The following is a 14,994-nucleotide window of genomic DNA, read 5'->3' as shown; positions in this document are numbered from 1 at the left end:
CCAGTCCCGTCCCTGGGCCTCCCGCACGTGGCACCGCCCAGGGGGTGTCGTTCCCGCCATTCGTTCTTCCGCTCTAGGCAGGGCCAGGCCGTTAACAGACACCCGCCCCTCTCAACCGCCCCTCTCTCCACGACCTATCGCAGGCTGAGAAAAACATCCCCACAGGAACGCGCCAGGGCTCCGACGGGCGGGGCGGGGCGGGGCGGGGCTCGACTCCCCTCCCCTCGCAGGGTGGCAGTCCTTGCCGGTCCCTCCGTCTACCTGGCGCATGCTCCGAACGCGGCGCGGCCTGCCTGCCTCCCTCAGCCGCGGGAGGTGACTGCGCGAGGAGCTCCGCGGTCTGTGGGCGGGGCTCGCCAAGCTCGGCCTTAGCGGGCTTGTCCCTTACCCCGTGGCCACCCTAGGAAAGCCGAGCTAACGGCTGCTCTCTGCCGTCCCGGGGCCGAGCCCCAATGGAGGCCGCCAGGCGCCGCAAGGCGAAAAGCACTTGGGACTGCTGGTCCGACGGCTCTCCGGCCAAGTACCGCAAATGCTCCACGGATGGGCCGCCAAGTCCGGCCTCCCGCCCCGCCTCCGCCACCGGCCGCCTCGCGCAGACGGGAGAAGCTCGGAGTGCTGGGAAGCCAGGGGTGGGCTGGCGGGCGCGGAGCCGGCTTTCCGCCCGTGGAGAGAGGGCCGGGGCCACGTTCTCTGCAGGAGGCTCGTCCCCCGAGTCAGCAGATGCTGCAGGTGGGAACAGATGCGACTGCCCAGCGGAGCGGGGCCCGGGCTCTTCCCCTCCCAGCCGGAGAGTCCTGCTCAGGAAACATCCTGGCTGGGAAAGTTCCGAGGCTGATATGGACTCCCTGCCCCGGGCGTCCTTGAACCGGGAGGTACGTGATAAAGAGCAAACGCTGCAAGTGAAGGGCACAAGCTGACCGAAAACAGGAAGAACTTGACTAAGCGTGTAGTGATCTCATGCTCCCCGGAGGAAGTGTGTGTTTGTGCTCTTACCCGGGAGGGTGGTTTTTTTCTTTTCTTTCAGTTGCGAACTTTTTTAAAATTATTATTATTATTATTAAAGAAAATACAGGTACATATTTCAGGTTGAGAGGCATATGAGTTTCTGTGTTCCAGGAGCAGAAGATAACTGTGCGCAGCAGTATTTTAAGTTTAACTTCATTGACCACCCCAGCCGCTGTTTAAAAACACTACACGTGCTTTGGCATCACACCAAAAATATGTAATATCGATGTCACTTGAAGGGTTGCACAGTGGTGGTTATTCTTGTTGACCAGTAAAAGTGTATGTAGTTTTAAGTTTAGTGTTCTGGAGCAAAGATCATCTCTAGAGTGATAGACGTTCACCCTGTTACAGAGGCAAATTTTTGACAGCTGCCTTATTTCTTTTCCTGGTTTCCTGTACAAAGCTCTACTAAAAGGGGCTCAGTGTGTTTGTTTTGAAAGGTAACTTGCAAAGGGAGAAAATAGATTTTTGCTTTTATTTCTTCTCTAGATATTAAAAAAACAGAAAATATTTGGCAGAAGAGGGAGGAAGATTTTTAGTCTGTTTTACCTTGTAAATATCAAGACTATAGTAATTACCATAGGTGATCAAATTTGGAGCTTAACATAGTTTCTCATTCTTTCTCGAACTGTAGGCAATACTGGATGCAGAAAGAGCAGTTCAAGAAACCCATAATATAGTAATATCTTATCCATTCAATTACTTTTTTTTAGATTAATTATAGTGTTTGTTTCTGAAGCACAAAGATCTTCTATCCGTATGTTTTTTTTTACTGGAGCTACACACTTTGATTGCCCATATTGATGTCTAATCCCTGATCAGACTAAATTCTTGATCTCAGTGATACCTTGTGGCAGTGAGTTATGTTGTTTGAAAGTGTATGCACGCAAAGTATAAATATTCATTTTTAGGGTAAGCTCACTTTCACTGTCCTTGTTCCCTTGTATTGTAAAATAGATTAATCAGACTGCCCAATTTATTTGTTTTTCATTTTTTCATTCATGTTGTTCAACTGTTCCATTTTTTCTGATAGTTAATATATAAGTGTCAACTTTTCAATTTCTCTCCTGGAAGTTCTTTAAAATCTTGCCTTCCTGTCTCTTATAGCAAAGGTGGATGCTCCAGAGAAGTACATTAGGAGCTTTCTTGAGATTTAACTGGACGGTTAGGATGTCAAATCTTAACTAACATCTCTTCCTCAGCTGTTCCTTAAGCCTTTATATTCAGTGTAGAAGTTAAGAAAGCCAAACAAAACCCTAGAGTTTTAAATTGTCTAAATAAAAACTAAGTTTGTTTCTCTATCATGTTACACTTACTTTATATATTTAATATTATAAGCCAGTTGATAATTTTGTTCTATGTAGAGAATTTCAGGAAAAATGAGAGGGACAATCTGAATGTCGAAAACAGTAAAATTCCTTTGTGAAAAAATCTTTTAGACCTTCATTTAATTTCAAGAAGCAAATCTACCATTTATTTTCATTAATATATTTTGGCCCAGTTTTACAGAGACCAACTTCTGAACTGTAACTTGCTGAGTTTGTTTTTATATTAGCAAAGTTATCTACAGAGTCTGGCTATACAAATCAAAATATAATTTAGGTTGCATCATGCTGATTCTCTTCTAATATTATTTGAAAAGTGTATTCTCTTTGTAGGCAAAGATGCTTGTGTCTTGTTTTGAGTGGGGAGAGCACATTTTCTTATTGTGTTGGGAACAGGCTGTTCAAAACAGTATCCTAGGATGGCCTTTCTTCTGCTGGCTAGTCAAAAGATACCTCCTGTGGCACAGTGGTAATAACAGGAGGCCCTGGAGACCGAAACAGTAATTTTGTGACAAGACTTAAGCATGTAGACTTCTAAAATAATGCAGAGACTAATTTAGCAGCCCCCAGTGGTCAGAAATGATACCCGACTGCAGAGTGTCCAAATTTTCTCTGGTTATGGCTGGGATGACAGTTTGCTAAAAGGGTGGCATTCACTTTGCAGAAAGCAAAGCACATTTTGGCCACTGTTTTCATAAGAGGTATGGCCATGCTCAGCAAATGCTGCAACTTTAAGTTTTTTAAATCTTTGGTGGCAGTGCTTTAAAATTCTTTAGGTTGCACGTCTATCCTTTCTACCTCAGAGAAATTTTTACCTTTCTATCAATCCCCTTGCCAAAGTATACCTACTTCTTGATTATTAAAATGTTCAGTATTTATGCGCATCTACATAATGCTGTTTTCTTTTTTATATAGCTGTATACCTCCAAGGGTGGTGCAAGCTGTAACCTAACACAAAAGACTGAAGGTATAGGTGCTTCAGAAGAACAGACTGAGAGTCATAGGACGAAGATAAGGAAGGATCAGGGATCCACAGTAATATACCTCAAAGCTCTCCGGGATGTTTTTGGGAACTCATTTGGGAAAAAGCTCAGAAAGGAGGCATCTGCATCAAATGGAGATCAAGATCAAAGCTCACTGCCTAGTAAAGAGTCTTGCAAATCAGATGGTAATTCAAGAAGGATCCATGTAGTTTCAAGAGATGAAGATCATCCGCATTTTCAGCTAAATTCAGACAGGCAGAAAACTTCAGTCGATGAAAACAGTGCTTACGCCAGTGCTGGGCAGAGCAACCCCAAAGAACAGCATGCTGATTACCAAAGGCCACATGTTGATGGACCCTCTCCAGGGCTTATGTTTGTGGATGAACACAGTTCGAGTTCAGAAGAAAATTGTAAGGTACGTGTGTGTTAGGCCACAAAGTAGTGTTCTTTGAATAGGGCATATCGAAACATAACTGGAATTTTGCTTTACTTCAGAGTTCTTTGTATTTGTAACCAAATTGGAAACATTAAAAACATAAAGCACTGTTTGGTAAGTGTAAGTGGGAGGGAGAGAAATCTCACATATTTCTCCACTACATGTTGATATTTGAATAAAACTCTATGGCAGCTCTCTATTTTCTCCTACATGTAAAGAATATACATTTAAGAATACTAACTACTCATCAGTAATTTTGATGGATCAATTTTTAATGTGTAGAATATATCACTATCAATTTTACAAAATCCTAATGTGAGGCATTTTAGTATCACAGGTTCTTTTAAGGCAAGTGGGATTCAGTATTGCCAAACTCCAATACACATAAGCTCTAAACATGATTGCAAACAGGAACATAAGATGTTTGTAGCAATGCCTCTCTTGTTTCACAGGTGGATAATAATCCCGAAAGGCTATTAAAAAGTAACACAGCTCCATATATGCGGTATTGGGAAATAAAGCTTTTATACCTCTGTATCTTTCTTTCTCTCTTTACCGCTTTATAACTTTATATGATACCACCTATGGGCATGTAAGTCTTGTAAAAGAATTATTGCCCTTTATGTCTGAGTAAAATATTAACTGCAACAGTGGAAATTCTTAATAATCGTAACTTACCAAACTTTATTTGTGAATTATTCAGAGGCTATGGCTGAGTCTTTCCTAGAATTTCTAGACATTGCTGTGTCTTTTCCCATAAAAATATTGAAGGACACAATCAAAGTATAGGTGTGTGTGTGCGCGTATTCCAGTATAAATCAGATTTAGCATCCTTTGTTTTGTTCCGTAGGGTGCATTCAAGATACTACTTTTTATTCATGCCAGTTGGGTGCTGTATGCAGAATCAGAGAAGAATGAGATTTGTTAAATTCTTGTTCATTCTGTTTCTGACTGGGAATCAGCAGTGCCTAGTAGCTAGAACAGTCAGCTAACTCAGAAGACCTGATTTCTGTTCTCAGTTGGCTAGTGCAAGATTTGACTGATTTCTAGCCAATCACTTTACATCTCTGAGTCATCATTTCCTTATCTGTAAAATGGGGATAATACTTGCCACCTTTGCAAAATGTTTTGAGCTGTATTGATAAAATTTATATATAAGAGCAAACTAAGAGGTTTTTTTAAATATTTTGACTACAGTAAATTAGAATAATGTCATTTCTACAGCTTTCTGTGATGGGAAGAGACTTTGGAATACACTTTTCTGACAGAACCTGGTTATTAACCTAAGGAGCTTTGAGGCTCACTTTCTGTCTCAGGCATTTGAAGGAGTGGTAGGCTAAGGGTCCAAGATGACTTCTCTGGAGGTAGAGTGGGTTTGTATATGCAAAGACTAGAGATGTTAACTGGCCCTTACCAATTAACTCAGGCAGCAACGAGCCCTGTGGGTGGCACCAGGCAGCAGAACATAGATTAAAATTGTTAACCACTTAAATGCTATCATTTATCTAGTTAACTGTTTAAACATCTCTACTAGAGTGGGATTATTAAGAAGGAAGTGGAAGTCTTTTTCTAAATGGAGCCCTTTCGAAGTGTGCTGGGGCTTGGGTCTCCTACTGCCAGCCACAAACATCTTACAGGGCTCTATTAAAGGAGGGCTGAGTGCAGGGGGACATCTGCAGTCTCAGTTACCTGTCACCCTGGGTGCTAACTCCCACCAGCATGTGGCCAGTCACTCCTGTATCTGGACTAGGGCTTCCCTGGCTCTTGACTAACTGCCCACTGATGCTCAGAATTTTATGGTCTGTTCAGAAGCCCTCTGGTGGTCAGAATTAGGCTTGGAGTCTGCCTGTTGGCTACACCTGCAGTAGGCCTTGTGTATGTTACACAACATTGTTTGTGTTAATTGAACAGGGACACTTGCAGTATGAAAAATATTTCTCTGGAATCTGGACCTTGATTATATCTTGACCAAAAAAAAAAAAAAAGACTACCCCGGTCTAGAGAATAGGATAGGCACTTGTTTTATATGTCTAAATACACTTTTTTTTGTGGTTATTCTATGATGCTTTATTCCAACCAAATTCCCATTTCACTGTTTTCTCCTTTTATAGAAGAAACCAAATCATAGATGTTAGCGATGGAGGTTCTGTCACATCAGGGGTTGGAAATCTGTGGATCCAGAGCTTTGTGCAACTCTTTTGGCTGTCCCCTCTCACAGTCATTTGAGAGCTGTGGCAATGGAATGAGGCTGCTGCTAAGTGGCCAGTGCAGCCCCACAGGAGAGGATGAACAAGGGTTGCTCTCTGGCTTCTGTCAGCACTGTCCCAACATCACCCATTGGCCTGGAATGGGGAACTGTGGGCAGCGGGAGCTGAGGAGGCAGGAAGGGCCAGTGCACGGAACCATGTGCCCCTCATGCCCCCATCCCCAGGGTACATGGGGTGTATTGCTCCCTTCAGGGAGCAGCATGGGTCCAGGATAGGCAAGAAGCCTGCCTTATCTTCGCTGTGTCAGCAGTCGGGAGTCACACATGGCAAGTGCTGCCGTGTGGAAGCCTGCATGCCATGTCTCGGCCCCCTGCTGTAGCTAGCACCCCATGCCCTGACACATCTCTGATCCATCCCCCAGAGCCAGCACCCATACCTCCTGCACTACAAGCCTCAGTTCTGATCCTTCCCCCAGAATCATCTTGCTTTGTGTCCGTATACAGATAGCTTTGTGTGCATGGTGTGGCTTTCCAGATACTTCGGTCAACAAAAACAAAAAGAAAATTACTCTTCTTCTTTGAAAGCTTGCAGACCCCTGTTGCAGGTCATCTTTGATTGCCTGAGAACAGAATGACACTTTCACATAGGTCAGATTTTGGGTATAATGTTCTGTATAGATTCTGTCCAGATGACCAAAGCTTTTATAGCTCTGATGTCTCTGAGCTACATTTAGTACAGATTTCTGCCCTTGTAGTTACGTAGCCCCTCTCTTTTTTCCTTGCCACATAAACCAAGTTCAACATTATCTGAGGTCTTCCTTTTAGACCTGCTTTGTAATTACAGAATTTTACCAGATAACTGGCAGATGGGGTTGTGACTTTTTAAAGTAACTGACATTATTATGCTAGTAAAGCCCCAGTTGTAAATTTTCGCTGGAGTCTGCACCTTGATTATATGTTGACCAAGAAATTTGGACCTTGAACAAGGAAAAAAAAGAAAAGTCTAAAGAATAGGATAGGCCCGTGTTTTCTATGTCTAAGTACACTTTTCTAAATATTAGTAAAGTTTACTTCCCATTGCCAAACCAAAATAAGCTATACCAATTAACCGTAATTGCGTCTGTGCTAAGAGGGTTTTGCCACTTAACTATATGAACATAGTTAAAGCAGGAAAGCTTTTATATGTAGACAGTGCCTTAATCTCATGTCAGTAATTCATTTGTTCAGACATCAACGCTGTAGGTTAGTTCGGTTTGAGATTTTCATGTGTCTACTGGAACAGCTCTGGTTTTGATAAACAATAAACAAGATGAAATGTAACTCTGACACTCTTATAATTTACTGTTCACAGCGTGAAGGTTGTTTTGGTTGTGTATATGCTTTCCATTTGACTTGCAGTTCAAAGAGCAGGATACGCTGGAGAAGGATCCCTCCGTGGGAAGTGATTGGTCTGATGTGGATGATGTGGAACCTTTAGCTACATTTTCCCAAGAGGATTCAATTCCACCTTACCATAGGTCAGTTACTTTGGAGACTTCACCAGTTGTAACTGATTATGTCATGCACTCAGTTCATCTCTACAATCGCCCAAGGGGTGACTTTGCAAAGTGCTGGACAAGTAGTCCCAAACCACCTATTCACTGTTCAGTTTCAAACCCCAGTGAGGATACTATTTATTTAGGTGGCTCAGGTAACAGTCATCTCTGTGATATTTCTGTAGAACTTGCAACAAGCCCTTCTTCCAGTAGAACAGAAGATCTTAAGTCAGCACTTGAAGGTGGACATTGGAAATCCCATTCCTTTGCATGTTCCTTATTCTCTGAGCAGAAAAACAAAATACCTGTCGAGGAAGCAGCATCATGTGCACCTGGTATCTCTAAAGCACGAATGTCAGATTCTTTTACTTCTGAATATGCAAACCGTGAAGCAACTGTTGTACTACCTAAACATTTACAGAAGAGTTTCATTGATACCCATTGCCACCTGGACATGCTTTATTCCAAGATGTCTTTCAGGGGAACGTTTGGAAAGTTTAGAAGGATTTATAATAACTCTTTTCCTAAAGAATTTCAAGGCTGTATAGCTGATTTCTGTGATCCTCGGACCCTAAAGGACTACTTATGGGAGGATTTGTTAAAAGAAGATATGGTTTGGGGAGCATTTGGCTGTCATCCACATTTTGCACGTTACTATACAGACCTTCATGAAAGAGACCTCTTACAGGCAATGAGGCACCCAAAAGCTATTGCATTTGGAGAGATGGGTCTAGACTACTCTTACAAATGCTCTACTGATATCTCTAAACAACACAAGGTAAATAGCTGAGCTTCTAATTATATGTTACTAACAGGAACTTTTCTTTCAGGTCTACCTATGAATTCTAAACTTTTCCTACTTTCTGTAGGCAACATACTTCAGCTTTCTACCTTTATATTTGTTTTGGGATGGGAGAGAACCATGAGGGTGATGTGTGAAGATATATATATATATATATATATATATATATATATATATATATATATATATATATATATATTTATAAAAAAATTGAAATAATACAAAAATAAATAAAACATATACATATTTAGAATTCAGGAGTTCTGATATGGTGGTGATGAACACAATACAAATGCCTGGATAGCTGGAAAAAAAATACCATACAGTATTGTAGGGAAGCATCATGGACAATGCTGCAAGAACAACAACTCCATTCTACTTCCAGCTTTGTCAGGGACTTAACTCTGGGAAAATCTGCACTCTCTGTTTTCCCTCTATTGAATAAAAATTTCTATTCGTTTTTTGGAAAGTGCTTCAAAAATATGACTTAGAAGACTTATGGGTGGGTGACAGTTTGATCCACTTAACTAAACCTGAAATGAATATATGTAATGACGTAGAAAGCCAGTAGACCTATCACCATAGTGCCTTGGTGTGCTCTATAACCATTCATCTCAAAACATGAATGGATTTACAGGAAATGAACATAAATTTAAGTATTAAATTTTTTCCCACCCTCCGTCACCCCATTTTATTCCCTTTGTTTCTAGAACAATGTTTCCCAAATGGTGTTCTGCAGAACCCTGGGGTTCTGCAAAATGAAAATAAGGGTTCCATGAGAAAATTCCATTACTGACTCCTTTGCAGCTCCTGCCCTGCTGCCACTGAAACAGTAGAAGTAAATTGGTGTAACTGCCAGCAGGGCAGTGAGAGGGATCTGGCCATTAAACCAACTGAATTGAGTTCCATTATTTAAGCAGTGGCAGGGCAGGGGGCTGCAGAGAGTCTCTCATTTGCCCCACTACCCAAGCAGCCAAGCCCTCCAGTGGGCATGGCTCAGCTCACCACCACCACCAGAACACCTCCACATCTGCCTTCCTTCCGTAGGGTGCATGTAACCACCCAGCATAGGCTTCCCAGCGCTACAGATAGATTAGTCCCAGGGGCCAGTTTGGGGCTGAGGCAGGTTAATCCTGGGGAGGGGAGGATGGGCTTGAGGCTGAGGGGGGTTAAGCCTGGGGATGTGGGGGCATGTTTGAGGGCTGACCTGGGTAAAGCCTGGAGATGGGGAGCAGGTTTTGGGGGTGAAGGGGGTACAGCCTGGGAATGGGGTTCTGCAAAATTCTTTTGAGTTTAAAAAGAGTCTGTGGCCAAATAAAATTGGGAAACACTGTTCCAGAAAAATTCTAGTGGAAATAAAGGCAGTGTTTATTTCTTATTTTACCTTTTATTCAGGTATTTGAAAAGCAACTGCAACTGGCTGTGTCCTTAAGGAAACCCTTGGTAATACACTGCAGAGATGCTGATGATGATCTGCTGGAGATAATGAAAAAATTTGTGCCTAAAGATTACAAGATACACAGGTAGCTGTATTTGCTGAATTAAATTTTGTCGTTTATTGCTAAAGATCACATAATTGAATTGGAAATTATACTTACATTTATAAGGTAATAAACCAGGAAATATCTGAAATTGTTCAGATCAGGTAATGTTTTTAATTGAAAATGAAGTAGGGAGGTGGATGGATCATTAATTCTTAAAAAGATGAAATCTTTACTTCAGAGGTAATGCGCGTGGCATTTTAATTCTGAGGGTGCCTTAGGGATGAGCAGGAAATAATACAGGAAAAGATGTCCTGATATAAACATCTTGTTTTGAAGCTGTGAACCTGACTCATTTGAAAGAGACATTTAGTGTCTGGAATGGAAATCATCAATTTAACAATGGAGGTAAAAGTACTGTTGGCTAATGCACCTGCCCCTGAATCTGCCTGCCAGCTTCTTGCTTGTACATTCACAATATCCTGTTTTTTTAATTTTCATTTTAAAATCTATTTCCTCTCCTTACCGCTGTGTAATAGCTCTATACAAACAGAAAACTACACGTAAAAAAGAAACCGTGAAACTGATTATATACAACTTCATGTTTAACAGACTGAGTAGATAAATCCAAGGGGAAGGAAAGCATTTTCTCTAATCTCTTTTTGTTCTAGCCATTTTGTGTATTACTATTGTTATAGTTAAGTAAAAGATGTTCAGGGGCAAGTGATTTATTTAAATAGATGGTACGTCTTTGAAACAGATCTGATTTCTCTTTAAATGTCTCAGTTTTGTGTTTGTTTTGTGGTTTTTTTGGTTTTTTAAATAAGAGGTCAAACCTCTAAAAGTCATGAATGAAATCAGAATTGTAAAGCTGGGAATATCTAAATTGCATTTTTAATGTGATTGGAAGTTCTCAGTTCATGCCTGATCTGCACTGTGCATGACTCAGAACTAAATGAACACACTCAACCAATGTTTTTACTCTAAATTGTTGGGAAGAATTCTACCCGTAGTGGCAATCATATTAAGTACCATCTAGTTTTGATTTGTTGCTTTGACTGCTGTACTGCCTGCCCCATTCTCTGCAGTCTTTTCCACAACAATTCCCCCTTTCTGATACCTTCAGTCTTTAGTCAATCTCCATTAAATACTGAAATTTTAGATAGAATTGGGCTAATCCAAGAAAATTAGATTCCTTAAATTCTTATCCCTTTGGCTATCTCTTATTAGAAATTTGCAGGTGTGTAATCTTGGAGAATTACCAGCATTTTCTGTTTACTCTTAGGCATTGCTTTACTGGTAGTTATGATGTCATAGAGCCACTGCTGGAGCATTTCCCAAACCTTTCTGTGGGATTCACTGCACTGCTGACTTACTCATCTGCCTTTGAAGCCAGAGAAACTATAAAAAAAATTCCTTTGAACAGAATAATTGTAGAAACGGATGCACCTTACTTCCTTCCTAGGCAGGTGAGTATGTTTTTCAAAATGCTGAAAATTATTCTTTCTTTGCCAGTAGTAGTAATGTTGCATTATGAAAAGAGTTGATAGGACATCTGCAAGAAGGAATGCATTAGAATATTGTATTTGTAGACCTGTGTTCTGCTTCAAATGTTCAGAAACCATGTGGTTTTAGTAGGATGTGTCTGGTAAAGGGTTCCCTTTACAAATTTAGCAGTGGTCTAAGTCTCAGGTTTAAGTTAGACTGTTTAGAACCATCCATTCAGATCATCCCTCTGTTAATTCTCCGTAGGTGGAACTTAAGTACAAAGGTCCTTTCTGCTCTGTGTGAATGGATAGATATTTACTCCAGTGTCTCTGACTAATAGTTTCTCTCCACTGTTGTGCAGTTTATTTGCTGGCTGCTGCCCTTATAAACAGTGTTGGGATGGTAGCAAAAATGGGAACATCAAATAGTATATTCCTGCTGAAAAACACTTTCTGAAAAATGACAGACAGTAATTAGAAGCTTGAAATAATTTGTGACTAGTTCTGTACACTGCAGAACAGGAGGAAGTGAGCTGCACTGTTCCTGACTCTTCCTCTTCGTTAATATTTGTGCAGGTTCCCAAAAGCGTATGCCAGTATTCTCACCCAGGATTGGCCCTGCACACAGTGAGAGAGATTGCCCATCTGAAGGACCTGTCACTCTCCCGTACCTTGGCTGTTCTAAGGCAGAACACCAACTTCATGTACAATCTATAGGATGGTACTAGCAAATGTGAAGAAGAGTGATTAGAACGGCTGTGAAATGGTGACAAACACTTCAAGTGGCATGTATATTTTGTGGCCCCAAAATGTTGAGGCTGCAGTCAAACTTGGAGGTGATAGTGTTAAGAACTCATGATTTGCTATTCCCACTCCTCACAAAAGTTGCCACATTTCCTTTTTAATCTATATCCCTTTCTCCTTTTAATTCTCTACTGGTCAGTTGTCTCCCCACAGCATGCCACAGGAAAGGCTGTTACCATCTTTGGTGGGTAAATATTTTTTCTTGGGGAGGCAAAGAGAATCTGCTTTGGGAAAGATGGCATTGTATTCAGTTTTATTTGCTGCCTGAGCCTGTGCAAGAGTAAGTAGCTTGTAATTATTGAGCAGATAGGGATTACTCAAGTGTAATTAGACCACAAAAGGTAGACAATGATCTTGGCCTCCTAAGGCACACAGTTTCTGAAGCTATATGAAAAAGAGTGTATCAGAGCAGAGATTTTGACACATACCTGTCCACAGAGTTCTTTATGCCTCAGAATGAAACCATACCCTGAATTGTTAAGTGTTTGTGTACAAGTGCCTTTCCTTAAAGGTAAAACAAAATATATAGCCTGTGGTGCCAAATAAGCTTTTTTGCATTTTTTCAGCAAAACATTAAAATTACCAGAGTGGTAAATAACTTCAAAAAGGTACAAGGTGTTCTTTTTGGCTACAGCAAGGCACAGCAGCTAACTGATTCCACTTTGGATGGATCCTATATTATGCATTGAATGTAGAAAACCGTCCTGAAGGCTTTTCTATAGATTTGAGGCCTGTTATGAAGAAAAATGCGTTTGTAACAAGTGCAAAGTGCTTTGGCAAAAATACTTCTCAGAGTAAGTGTAAAATACTTTAGGCCAGTTTTAACTTTTTTCAGTGGTCAATTTGACAAATGACAATAATTTAATTTTCCTGTCACATAGGTTATTTTTAATATACTTTGAAGGTATTATTGAAACTTTTTCAAACCTTATTTGTAAATAAGTATCTCTAAGGAAGAGATATTGTTAAATTGTTCTGTTTATATGGAACTAAACAAAGATTTTATACAGTCTCTTTAGTTATCTGTAAAACCTAGATTACTGGATTTGGATTCTTCCATTTATCAGACCACCCACCAAACTAATAAATGGCACTGTGAAAGCAAGTGTTCAGTTATGCCTTTCTACTTTGCACATTGGCCACATCCGTATGTTAGTATCAAGCAGGTGCTGTGGGGTCCTGTTCTGCAGAAGGGTTTTTAAATCCATAATTTTCTAAAAGTCTTACTGCAGATATTATTTCAGGTGCACATAGTCTGTTAAATCAACAGATTGAAAGGTCTGTGCGTGAAGTTGTCCAGTATTTCCATCACATAAGTGTATGTTGGGCTATGTCACAGTCTTCCCTCATGGATTACTGTCCCTTGTGATTTTACTAGTCAGTCTTTTTGACAAGCAACAGTTTAAAAGCTTTCATGTTGTAAATTGGGATGGAGAAACACTGGCCTGTGGTCCAGATCCGGCCCACAGCTTGTCCGCATCCAGCCCTCAGGGCTCCACTCCCCAGTGTAGGGCCACTGCAGGATTGGAGTGTACGGATCCCTGAGCCTCAGGGACTGGAGTCAGGCAAGCCAAGGCTGGATTCAGCCCATTGACTCTATGGGGAGGGGGCAGGTGGGAAGGAGGCAGGCAGAAGTGGCTGTGTGAGTGCCCCTCTCCCTCCTTCTTGGGCCCTCCCACCCCAGCTGGGGGAATGGCAATACTGAGAAGCGCTTCCTGGAGAGGCTTTTCCCCCGCTACATTGATTTGGCCAGAATTGCAGCCAGTCAGAGCAGTGCAGACAGTGACTAGGAGTGGGGTGGACATGTGCCAGGTAAGTGCAGCCCTCTCATCGCCCAGACCCTACAGTCCCTCCTGCCAGCTCCTGTACCTCTCATGAATAACACTGACTCAGACCCCCAGTCCCCTCCTGCACCCTACTCCCGCCCAGATTGTCCACCCCCAGGCTGCTCATGCACCCTACCACCCTCTCAGACACATGCACACTGTGTTTCAGCCTGCTTCTGCTCCCTCCCTCCTGCCCAGACCCCACAACTCAAGCCTGCTTCCTGGCTGCCCCCTCTTCCCTGAGTGCCTCATTTTGGCCCCATGCCAGAGCCCACAAAAATCTACAAGCCCTGGCATCCCTAGATTGTGGGGCTAGTGTGCAAAGGGAATGAGAGGAGTATCTTTTTTGTTTTTTGCAGTTGGGGACCATGTCGGTAAGGTATTGTTTTGTTTTTCCTACTAACTGTGTGGCCCTGACTTCCCCCCCACCCCAGTGGGTCAGTGACCTCCCACGCAAAAAGGTTCCTGCACCCCGTTAAATGGTATATAATTTGCCGCTCCCTTTCTCTTTAGGACCAAGACACTATTGTGTCTATTGAAATTAACTACAAAATTCTCATTTACTTCAGTGGGTGCAGGATATGGCTCTTTTTAATTATGAAAATCTTAGGACTGGAAGGGGCCTCGAGAGGTCATCTATTCCAGCCCCCTGCACTCATGGCAAGACTAAGTATTAGGTAATGGATGTCACCCTGTGCCTTGTTAATTAATTCAGTTACTCAAAGATGATTTCATATCCACTTCCCTTTATGGTATACATAGGTGTATTGTGGATATTGAAACTTGCATCTAGTGTATATAGAACAAATTACAGTGATTTCAGCACAAACTTTTATTATCTACTGCAAGAAGCATGTATAGCAGTGTAACACAGGGTTCGTCCCTCAGTTTTAAACCAAGCGTCTTCAGAGTCGGAATTTTGAAAGGTAAGAAAACAATTTAGCTGTCAGCGTTAGACAGCAGCAAGTAAGATCAACCGTACATGTACTACTTGGATACTCATCAAAAGACATATTATACAACAAACTGTCTTTTTTTTTTTTTTTTTTTTTTTTTTAAAGAAAGGCAAACTCTTCATCCATTTGTCTTTTAAATCATGCTATT

General features: G+C 41.5%; 1 protein-coding gene across 2 annotated transcripts; it reads left to right on the top strand.

The window, feature by feature from the left end:
* The first annotated feature begins 39 nt into the window (after nt 1–39).
* Nucleotides 40–14,944, top strand: TATDN2 (TatD DNase domain containing 2). Of its 2 annotated transcripts, none has more exons than XM_075004898.1 (6): nt 40–872; nt 3,246–3,728; nt 7,354–8,268; nt 9,688–9,815; nt 11,059–11,242; nt 12,631–14,944. In XM_075004898.1, the coding sequence occupies exons 1-6, from the start codon at nt 453–455 to the stop codon at nt 12,751–12,753; spliced, it is 2,253 nt and encodes a 750-aa protein (XP_074860999.1). In that variant the 5' UTR covers nt 40–452; the 3' UTR covers nt 12,754–14,944. The 2 variants fall into 2 exon arrangements, with proteins under 2 accessions (XP_074860999.1, XP_074860998.1); XM_075004897.1 differs by having other exon boundaries at nt 47–872; nt 11,837–12,767.
* Nucleotides 14,945–14,994: the final 50 nt, after the last annotated feature.

Source organism: Carettochelys insculpta, chromosome 11, assembly GCF_033958435.1.
Source record: "Carettochelys insculpta isolate YL-2023 chromosome 11, ASM3395843v1, whole genome shotgun sequence".
In the NCBI taxonomy this organism is placed as follows: Eukaryota; Metazoa; Chordata; order Testudines; family Carettochelyidae; genus Carettochelys; species Carettochelys insculpta.
Note: the sequence above shows the minus strand (reverse complement) of the source record. Positions and strands in the feature narration are given on the sequence as shown.

What these genes read in the sequence shown, in the direction of transcription:
- TATDN2 (XM_075004897.1), top strand. Translation starts at nt 453, where the DNA reads ATGGAGGCCGCCAGGCGCCGCAAGGCGAAAAGCACTTGGGACTGCTGG. An exon ending in GGGCGTCCTTGAACCGGGAG is followed by an intron (nt 873 to 3,245) that starts GTACGTGATAAA and finishes TTTTTTATATAG; the next exon opens with CTGTATACCTCCAAGGGTGG. An exon ending in ATATCTCTAAACAACACAAG is followed by an intron (nt 8,269 to 9,687) that starts GTAAATAGCTGA and finishes CCTTTTATTCAG; the next exon opens with GTATTTGAAAAGCAACTGCA.